An 11,391-nucleotide genomic window follows, 5' to 3' on the forward strand; every position below is an offset into this window, starting at 1 on the left:
CCAATACAGCTGAGTGAGTAACTTTACTCTAATCAACATAAAATGAAAATGGTTCATTTAACATATTTGCAACCTCCTCCTCCTCACACGTACCTATATCACAGATCAAAATGTAAAAATCTAAAAAAAATAAGTTCACATATAACCATTGTTTTTGTGTGTGGTCTTTCAGTAAATATAAAAAATATATTAATGAAAAATTAGTGAAATGAACTCATTGATCCTTTTTGGTAAATATAAAAAAATCAGCACACAAATATAGATCATAATGAAGTCAATAATCAGAACAATGTTTTAGGTGATCTGTTTTAGTTTCTGACATGATTAAACATTCCCTGGGACAAACTGACACAGGAACAATATTACTGTTCCTCAGAAACAAACATAACAGGAGGGTTAAACACCTCCACGTTCTACTGAATACTGTTTTTCACCAGAGTTGTAAAATAACTAAGTACAAATACTTTGTTACTGTAAAGTAGAATTTTTGAGTATCTGTACTTAATTATTTTTCAGCCTACTTTTTACTTCTACTTACATTTTCACACAATTATCTGTACTTTTTACTCACTACATTTTTAAAAAAGGCAAGTTTAAAAAAGGCAAGAAATAGAAAGTCATTACTTTTATTTTATTTGTGCTTATTTTAAAATGTTTGGTCAGCCTTGATATATGTATATAAACTGAAGCAGTTGGACTAGAGCATCCTAAATTTAACAAATTACTGTAATTATTTTAATACAGTCATTTCTGTTTTGGGAGGTCACCTCCTAATAAATATCCTTACGAAAAACCTAACCGCTCATTTTAAAGCGATACTTGTAATACTCAAGTACAAACAAATATCAGATACTGTAATACTTTTACTCAAGTAATATTCCTAAAGAAGACCATTTTTTTGGTAAGATACTTTATACAACAGTTTTCCACCCATTGATTCAGATCAGGTGTTGGAGCAGAGAAACCTGTAGAACCTGGTGGTCCTCCAGGATCAGGACAGCAGGACAGACTTATGGGTTAATTTTATTTTGACGAGCCAATATTTATTTTGTAACTTTGTTTTGAGTTTCTGTCAGACATCAGTAACTGGAAGTTATAAATCAAACTGAACTGGTTGAGTCCAGAGGTCCCTGTTTGAGACCACTGATATTTGCCTATAACCAGTCATATTCCTGACAAACACAATCAGACAGTTAATACTGTGGACTGTTTATTGGAAAACAGGTCATCTTTAATAAAAACAACGAGGTCTAGTCACCAGCTGTGGACACTTCAGGACAGTATGGAATGTTTGACAGGAATGAATGTTGTTTGAACAGGAATGAATGTGGACCACCACACGTTTGAACAGGAATGAATGTGGACCACCACACGTTTGAACAGGAATGAATGTGGACCACCACACGTTTGAACAGGAATGAATGTGGACCACCACAGGACAGTATGAAGATGAAACGTGGGTCGTGTTTTCCAGTAGAGGGAGGACGTCTGCAGAGCAGCTCAGTAGAGCCAGCTGAAGGCACAGCTGGTGTAGGTCATCAGCTCATCTGGTTTGAACCACAGAGAAATCTCTTTGTTGGCACTTTCCACAGAGTCGCTGCCGTGGACGATGTTCCTGACAAAACCAGAGGCAGACGGTCAGAAAGCTACAGGTTTGATGTGAACTCCACCACATTCTGTAGAGTCAGAGCCATTTACTGGCAAACAATCTGTTCAGTGTGTGGGATTCCTAATTAACAATAACATTCATTATACCAATAATAACGGGGGATATAAACACAAGGCTGTGTGTGTGTAGTCACATTAGACAATGCTTCAGCAATCTTTACAAAAAGAGCTGAATTAAACATGTCCAGAGACACAAAACCTCCTCAAAGATTAGAAAATGTAACAATTTACATTTAAGAACAAACAAGATTAAAAACATGAATAGAAAAAAAAAACATTTAACCACTGATGGAGGTCTGTGAGCATCCTGAATGCATTTGTGAACATCATTAACACTTTTTGCAGTTACTGTGGCTCTAAACAAATTTATGTTTAAACTAGTATTTAGTCAAAGCCACCAAGAGTCACTAGAGGAACAAAAGAACTGTAGGCCCAACATGACACTGAACTCTACACACCCCAGATTAGGGCTGGACAGTTTGACCTCAAATTCATATCAGGGTATAAACTGAATCCCTTCACAGTAATGGTATATATCGTGGTACAAAATTATCATAAAAAGCAAAGATAATGTAATTTTTAGAGCATTTATTTAGCAGAAAACTGTAATCATAATCAAACTCAGTATTTTTGCTGTAGTATAATGATGTTTTATATATACTGCAAAACGGTTTCAACAACAAAAACTTCTCAAATTTTCAACAATATCAAAATAAAGTGGATGTTATAACCAGTACTTCAAGTAAAATTAGTCATTTAGACATAAAAACATTCTAAGTTGCCTAAAATGTTAACAGTATGACAGGACCTTAAGAGGCTTAAGCTGCACATTGTCCTGTCATAAAACTATTTCAGATAACTGGAATATAAGTGTGGTGAAGCCAAATAAATGTAACATCTGCCTGCCATACAATAATACAATGAGCTTCTTGCCTGCTGAACTGACCTGCTGCTCTGTTGCTCTCAGAGCAGAACTGTTACATTAGAAAGATAAATTTATGACTGAACAAACGTCCGTCTTTTTTATCATCTCTGTGGGTAACAATACAGAAAAAACAATTTTTTTCTTGTGTAAAAAACCCACAAGTTGGGGGGGGGGGATCCTGCAATACAATGTAACTTTTCTACAGCGGGGGTCTTTTTTTCCCTTTTTTTTTTTAATACCAACTCCTGCTCAGTTGTCTCTGCACTCACAGCCATGTTGACACAGGTGTGATGATGTAACTGACCACAGACAGTCCATTTCCACCACTGGCCAACTTCATATTGTTTTTACTGTCTACTGCATTTACTACACAGCCCTATTCCAGATGTATTTATCTTACACAACCTTTAAAAGGGATCCCTGATTAGTTGTAACATTAGACTTTATTTGACAAACATATTTTAACTGTAAAATAAAGACTGTAAAAATACTGTAGGCCGTTTAGTTTTGTACATTTTAAAAATATATTTTAACACGGACAGAGCCATTTTATTTACATGCAAAGCATTCTGGGTAAATGATGACGCGGGTAGGTCATCGGTGCGAGGCTGCTAACGAGCTATATCCACCCTGAAGGTTAATCTTGGACAATATCTGATGATCGACTCTTTTAAATGAAACCAGAGAGCGTTGACAGAGAGGAGAAGGTAGAAATGACTCATCCTGGAACTGAAAATATGGATGGAGGACAACAGAGCTGCTTCATGGAAGAAGAACCTCAGCTTAGCCTGTTAGCCTTCGTGCTAGCACTGACGCTATATTGCCTTATATGCATTAGCTCTGTGCTAGCGCGACAAACAAGCTAAACTGAGGTCATCCATCCATATTTTCAGTTCCAGGCTGAGTCATTTCTACCTTCTATTCTATTTAAACTTAGTTTAAAATTATAAAAACTGAACATCCTACAATATTTTTACAGTATTTTACAGTTAAAGTATATGTTTATCATATAAAGTCTAATGTTACAACTAAAAAGGGGATCCCTTTAAACAAGTTCACCATCAAGTCTCAAGATGTTCCTCTAAACAGCTGAATGCTAAGTTTTAGCCTTACTAATGTAAACTAACTAAAAGAAAGTTAAATGTGATGTAAGCTGGACCCTCTCCTGCTGTACAGGCAGTAACACAGGAATCTAAATTAATCCATGCACACAACACTCACTTGCCCACATCGATGCAGAAGTCTCCTCTGATGGTTCCTGGTTTGGAGTCTGCAGGATTGGTCTCACCCAGCATCACTCGGCCCGTCTTCACAGCCCCCTTACCTTCCCATACCTGAACACAGGAGAGGCAGAAAAATCAGCTCAGCAGCCAAGCATGTTTCCAAAAACACAGCAGAGCAGGTTTAAAGGGTCGTCTCAATGTCCTCTCTGCAGCTCCTCATCAAGGCCTTTTAGCTAAGAAAGTAATAAATTATAGTTAATCTCAATCCAATCCAAGCTTTGACGTGTCAGAAATAAACTGATCAATGTGATGTCATGAGACCTCCAGCTCTGAGGTTACAGCAGCTTCAGAACCAGAACCTGTAGCCTCAGACTAAAACATGACCAATTCTTTCAACTCTACACACCTCACAAAGTTAAAAAATTGGACACTTTCATACATTAATTAAAGATCTCAGAAATGTCACATTTCCTACGTGTGTTCAGATTCTTTAAAGAAGTTCACCTTCCAACATAACTAGGACCCTGAACACACAGCAGACACCAGGAGCAGCTTGGAGAGGACTCTGGAGCCCACCCTACAGTTGTCTCATCCAACCAAGCTACAGAGCATTTAGAAAGAACAGGAATCCTTCAGTCCAGATGTGCAAAACTTGTTTCAACAACCCCAGAAGACTGTAGGGCCTCATCATTTCCACAATGCTGGAACTGTGGATGGAATCACAGAACTGACCAAACAAAAAGTTTTAATGGTGGACTGAAACACTGCTTTTTGTTAAATTAGTGAATGTGAAATAAGACATTTATTTCTGTAGCTATTTATTTGTTGAATTACTGTTCCGTCACTTTATAATTACACACTTTTTAGGTTAATAAATATGGTTACAATGAAAATGTGGAATTCAGGGGAAAAAATGGAAAGAGTGGAATTTAGAAAAACAAAAAACAGATTTTATAGGGTTGTAAGACTAAAAGCTGCTCCAACTCAGCACCAAAGAAAAACTTCTGAATACTTTTAGAAATGTGAGACTTCAGTTTTCACGGCATTATTGTGAGACAGTGTTTATCTGATTGTAGCATCAAGCTGTGACAGAGTGAGGGTCTGATTACCGTATTTATTCAAATATAATCCATAAAATCATCCATAAAGTTGGGGGTAGTACTATTAGGATTGGGCGATATTAGTAAAAAATTAATCACGATTAATTGTGCTATTTAGCCAATAACGATTAATTTGACGATTAATCCCCTGGACACCCTTATGTCCTAGTCAATTGACCAATTTAGTGGGAAAGGTTTGTTTTTTGTAAAAATCTGTTTCAAATTGTGTCAAAATTACATTGCAGAACTTTTTTCTTTTATGTTCATCATATTTGAAGCGGAGTGGGGCATCGAGCAGACTGATACGAGAAATTTTCAGTCAGTCTGCCTGGTGGCATTAATCGTATTAATCGTCAAATGCCAAAAAATAATCGATTAATGTTTTTCTGGTGATTAATTGCACACGATATGATTATGCCCAACCATAAGTACTATACTAGGATAAATATTTTTATTTATGTATTTTAACTGAAAAATCAGCTTCATTCACAAAATGCCTGAGTCCAGAAATGAGGCCGTGTCATAAAAAGCAGCTGAAGCGAGCTCACCTGTGACACTCCTCTGTGCTTCAGAGAGAGATAACAGATCCAGGCAGGAGACATGATGTGAAAAAAAGGGGGAAAAGCAGTCCTGCAGCTCAGTAATGATAACGAACTAATGACAGTGTGTGACCGGGCCGCTCCTCAAACAACAACAAACACATGTTCGTCTGTAATGGCTGCTGTCTACCAGTGTTCTGAAAAAGTTTGTATCCCTGAAAAAAGTTTCCCCACCACAGCGGGGCGCTGGAAGTAATCATCCCCCACAAGATGGCCCAAATATCATGTGAAGTCTCTGAYTTTTGTGTTGGCGCCTCCTGGTGGACTATGTGTAAAATGTCAGAATTCACATGATGCTGCTACAGCTGATATATATTTGTTGTCAAAATACCTTTTAGTACATATGTTGTTAAAATAAAATGAACAGTCCAATGATCATTTTACTGATATGTATCAAGACTGCAAAGGCTGAAAAATCTTAAGTCTGGATGAAATTGGAGGTAGTTTGAGGATTAAATATTTTTATGCTTTTTAAGCTCAAAAAACGGGAGGGTTGTATTATACATGAATAAATACGGTACCTTGTGACCCCTATGTATCAACAACAGATTTCTGTATGGTAAATGATGTGTACTACATCTGTACTGAAGTCAAATACTGACAGAATCCACTCAATAAAACTAGAATGAACAGAAGCATCTTTGACTTCACTGAAGTTTGTGTTGAACTGAAAATAAAATTGCATCTAATTACATCAGTAGATTTTTGTACAGCACCTGGATAAACTAACTCTACAGAACTTGTTGGATTTCAGGACTCTGCACATCTTTAGGGTCAGTTTAAGCTTGAAGTATTTTTTTATCCAGGTGTATGCTGTTCTCACCATGGCAACCACTGGACCAGAGCTCATGTAGTTGATGAGAGTAGGGAAGAAGGGTCTGTCCTTCAGGTCAGCGTAGTGGTCCATCAGGAGGTTCTCAGAGGCCTGAAAGCACAAACGGGATGTAAACACAAACATCTGACGTCTGCACAGTTTGATTCTTCATGGAACAGCTTGCTTTAAGGTCAACTGTCTCCACTGTTAGATCATTTAGTGACTTTAAATTAAAATAAAAAAATGCTTGTAAACATTCTGCTGCAGTCTGCTTCCACAGCAGCACTGTCAAACGTGAATTAGGCTGAAGCAACCTGTGCTGAGACTGAACAGAGTAAAAGCAGCTAAAGTTAAACATAACAATGTACTGTATATATACCAGATATCAAATGAAAAGCTAAAAACTTCAATAATTGCACCGTCCCAACCCCTACTGTTATGTTCTCTCTATTTCACACTTTCAGATCCTTTAGACAAGTTTCTCGTCGAGGAAAACTTTGTTCTACCATAACGTTGAACAACGACCCAAACCCTACAGAGATAAGCTCAGTGTTTAATAACTTCTAATCCTTTACTCTTTATGAACAAATTTAAAGACATTTAACACTCGAGTTTGTTCAAATACATGTAAAACATCAGAATAGTGTCTTTGATCCAAAAAGAACTTCCTCTTGATTTCAGACCAGTCCTCCAAGACACTGCATTTCTAAGTTCTAAAATAAGTTTCACACATTCATGTAAAATTTTATTTTAATACATTTATTTTATTCAAACTGGCAGCAGTTTCACAAGCGCTTTCCAGATTATTCCAAAATCATATATCTTGAATCGAAGTCCATCGGTCCTTTAAATTTGTTTGATTTTAGGTTTTACAAACATCCCTAGTCCCTTAATAAAATTTGGATGTGTAAAAAGGTAAAAATTCTTTGACCCTTATACATAGCCTGCAAAATATTATAATTAACAAACTCATAAGATTTTAATAATTTCAACTGATATTTGATGGATGACAGTAATGCTTTGTGCCAATTCTTCCGGCATTTTCCTGTAAAACAAAAATATGATTTGTAATTGTTTTACATGCATTCCCCCAGACTTCAATACAATATATTTTAGAAAAACTATTGCATTGTACAACATATAAAGAGCTTTATCATTAAATCACTCCTTTACTTTGTACATTATTGCAATGGATTTAGCTATTGTTTTTTCTTAAATCATTTATACGAGGTCTCCATGTCAGCTTTTCATCAATGATAACACCTGAAAACTTGACCTCACTGACAGATCAACACCATCGACTCTAAATGTTATACTGAGTTTTCTTTCCACTAATGAATATCATGCAATTAGTTTTACCCAAATTTAAGGATGATTAAGTTGAAACCAAATTTTCATTTTTAGAAATTCTGTCTGCATCATTTCCATCATCCACTCTTATATCTTTACCCAAACAAAATAGTGTGTCATCTGCAAATAAAACACACCTAAAAAGTCCAGACACATTTACAGTCATTTGCAAAATAAAAAGTAACTTAAATCCAAGTACAGAACCCTGAGGAACTCCACATGTGATATTACATCATTTATTTGTACAATCTATTTCCTGTTTTGAAATAACTAAACACCCACTGTAGGGCAGTTTTAAAGTAACTAAGTACAAATACTTCTTTACTGTACTTAAGTAGAACTTTTGGGTATCTGGACTTTACTTAAGTAATTATTTTTCAGCCTACTTTTTACTTCTACTCCTTACATTAAAAAAAAGACAAGTAGAAAGTCATTACTTTTATTTCATTTTTGCTTGTTTTCATTCCAGCTTGTTATTGTGAAAAATAAATACTATCCATATAAACTGTGCCTCCTAGATAGAGTGAAATTTAACTGTGGTTAAATGAGAAGTATAAATGTGTAAAATTTTGATACCGTATTACTTTATACACAAACAAATCATGTCACACCAGCAGGACATAATCATTAAAATGAAAAGGACTGTACTTAAGAAGTATTTGTAGTTCATGAATTATATTATTGCATTTGGCTGCAGCCCTTAGATTTTCATTTTGGGGAAAAGGTTTGTGCAGCCTTGATATTTGTATATAAACTGAAACAGACTAGTGCATCTTAAATTTAACATAAATTAAGTATTTTAATACAGCAGTCATTTCTGCAGTTTTTGGGGAGGTCATCTCCTAATAAATGCCCTTACAGAAAAACTAACTGCTCATTTTAAATCAGTACTTTTACTTTTAATACTTAAGTACAAAACGTTATCAGATACTTTAAGACTTTTACTCAAGTAATATTCCTAAAGGAGGCTTTAACTTTTACCAAAGTAATATTTTTGGTAAGATAGTTGTACTTTTACTCATCACTTTGTGGTACTTTATACACAACACTGCTGTAGTGCTGAACCTCTTTTTCAGTGCAATAAAGTACAACAAAAAGAAGAAAAAAAAATGTATGATAATTTTCAGAGAACTCCATTGGCAGGTCAAGATGTACACAAAATTAAGAAATAGACATCAGCCTGTAAAACTAAAATTAGTGCAGCAACTATCAAACAACACTGATACAACACAAAACGTAAATCCTGACATTTAGTGGTTTTCAACTGTAGTGAAGTACAGTTCCTGGCCTGCTAAGAGGCGCCTCATCAGGTTTCAGATCAAATGTTTGGAGCTAATCGTTTGTTCTGTGCTCAGGAATAGATCAGGAGGGTAATCAGCTTGTTGGAAGTCTTTAGTGTTCCTCTGCAGCAGGTTCACGTGGCTGAAAATAAAACCGGATGGATAAAACAAAACTCATTCACTCACTTGGAGCATCTTCATGCCCACCAGTTTGAAGCCCTTGGTCTCGAACCGTTTGATGATCTCCCCGATGATGCCTCGCTGCACGCCGTCGGGCTTGATGGCAATGAATGTCCGCTCTTTCAGCTCAGCCATGGTTCTGGAACACAAACAGAACAAGTCCAGGCACAAGTCAGGATGAAGGCAATTACAAAGTGCTGCATTAGCAGGACAGAATCTGAATCACTCACAGTGCTTTGCTGCACTTGGCAGGAGGAGGGGGGAGGCTGGGGGCTGAAGGTGCAAAGCCCATCAAACCAACCGGTTTACAGAACACGTCTGATCTAATGGGCACCTTAGCAGGACTGCAGCTAACCACAGCCCCACCCACACACACACACACCTGACAGCAAACCAATCACACCTGAGGTGGCTCTGACTCCACAGTCTTCATCTTGTGTGAATCGGAGTCTGAAACGATGAGACTAATCCAGATCTGTGGGCTTATATTTGATACTTTTAACATGTTTGGTTAATCTGAGTCAGCTCCCTGTGCAGAACGGTGTATAAAAAGATAATAAATGTTGATCCCATGTTCCCAGACCAGAAAAGATAAAATCCTTCAAGAGAGTTCTGGATCTACCCCAGGATCTCCTACAGATCCTGCAGATTTTACATGCCTGTAAAACCTCTACAAGGAGGCATCCTGAGCAGATGAACCACCTCAGCTGACTCCTTTAGATGCAGAGGAGCTCCATCATCTGGGGAGGAGCTCAGAGTAGAGGTGCAGTGAGGCAGACCGAGCCCGGCCACCCTGTGAAGGAAGATCAATTCAGCTGCTTGGACTGAGGATCTGCTTCTTTTGGTCATGATCTAAACTTCGTAACTCTCAGGTGAAGGTTGGAAGATGAGGTAGAGAAGCAGGTAAATCCAGCGCTTTTATTTCTGAGTCCACCCATTTTTTTAAATTCACCTTGACCCACAAAGAAACCTCCCTGAGGACAAGGTCCCGATCCATAGATCCATCTCCTGCTCCACCCTTCCACCCTTCAGGGACAAGACTCAGATACCTGAACTCCCAAATTTGAGGCCAATGATGGACCCTGCAGAGGTGGGTGGAGGTCCCAAGGATGGACCCTGCAGAGGTGGGTGGAGGTCCCAAGGATGGACCCTGCAGAGGTGGGCGGAGGTCCCAAGGATGGACCCTGCAGAGGTGGGCGGAGGTCCCAAGGATGGACCCTGCAGAGGTGGGCGGAGGTCCCAATGATGGACCCTGCAGAGGTGGGTGGAGGTCCCAATGATGGACCCTGCAGAGGTGGGTGGAGGTCCCAAGGATGGACCCTGCAGGTGGAGGCCTCCTATTGGTGGCCTTTAAGTTTGTTGTAATCTGTATGACTCAGTTGGGTTTCAATTAAAGACTGACAATAAATACATTTCATTTAACATACTGGACTTTTCTGACATTCAAGTCCACCAGTTTAACCCGGACTTTAACATTTGCATAAAATATTATTCATCCAACAGATGTTTGCTTCTAACCAGCCAACATATTCTTGCTCATAGTGTGCTTTAAAGATGAAACGGGTCGTGCATAGCTGTAGAAACCTGGCAGGAAACCAGGTGCCATGATGCAGAGTAATCCAGGCAGGCCGGGGCCTTTCCGCACCGCCACATGGTCTCTTCTGTTCCGCTCAATACGGTGAAAGGGTTTAACGGAAACTCGGACTGATAAACGGGCCCTAAGAGTTCCATTGTTTTATAAAGACCCCACTTTCCTTTCCTAATTCAAAAATTAGAGTTTAACTAATTATATCCTGAAGTTTGACAAGCTAACAGAGCTAGCCAACACCGGCAAGCTACACAAACCGGGTCTTTAGATACATTAAATAAAATATGACTTCAAAACGTCTTTTATCAACACAGAAACTCACATAAAACCATAAAATAGAAACTGCTTTAAAAACCGAAACATCAGAGTTTAGTCAGATTTACCTGAACAAAGACGACTCGGTAGGACCACAGACAGAAAACTAGACGCGGAAGAAGACCGACCGAAGTCGTGATGCGGCTTTTAATCCAAGTAGGCGGAGCAACTGTAAACGGAGGGGCGGAGACTGCCAACACTGGATGACGGCAAACCACTGAGGCCAAAAGGCTTGATACTGATCATAATGAAGCTGAGCATTTCTGTTGTGATAGATAGATAGATAGATAGATAGATAGATAGATAGATAGATAGATAGATAGATAGATAGATAGATAGATAGATAGAT

General features: G+C 38.1%; 1 protein-coding gene across 1 annotated transcript; it reads right to left on the reverse strand.

Annotated features, from left to right (window-relative positions):
- Positions 1-1,197: 1,197 nt before the first annotated feature.
- LOC106524395 (nucleoside diphosphate kinase B) lies at positions 1,198-11,209 on the reverse strand. Its single transcript, XM_014018192.1, has 5 exons — positions 11,111-11,209; positions 9,146-9,278; positions 6,339-6,440; positions 3,815-3,927; positions 1,198-1,615 (listed from the first exon to the last, which is right to left on the reverse strand). The coding sequence occupies exons 2-5, from the start codon at positions 9,272-9,274 to the stop codon at positions 1,501-1,503; spliced, it is 459 nt and encodes a 152-aa protein (XP_013873646.1). The 5' UTR covers positions 9,275-9,278; positions 11,111-11,209; the 3' UTR covers positions 1,198-1,500.
- Between the last annotated feature and the right edge of the window lie 182 nt (positions 11,210-11,391).

This window comes from Austrofundulus limnaeus, unplaced genomic scaffold (assembly GCF_001266775.1).
Source record: "Austrofundulus limnaeus strain Quisiro unplaced genomic scaffold, Austrofundulus_limnaeus-1.0 Scaffold185, whole genome shotgun sequence".
NCBI classification, from domain to species: Eukaryota; Metazoa; Chordata; class Actinopteri; order Cyprinodontiformes; family Rivulidae; genus Austrofundulus; species Austrofundulus limnaeus.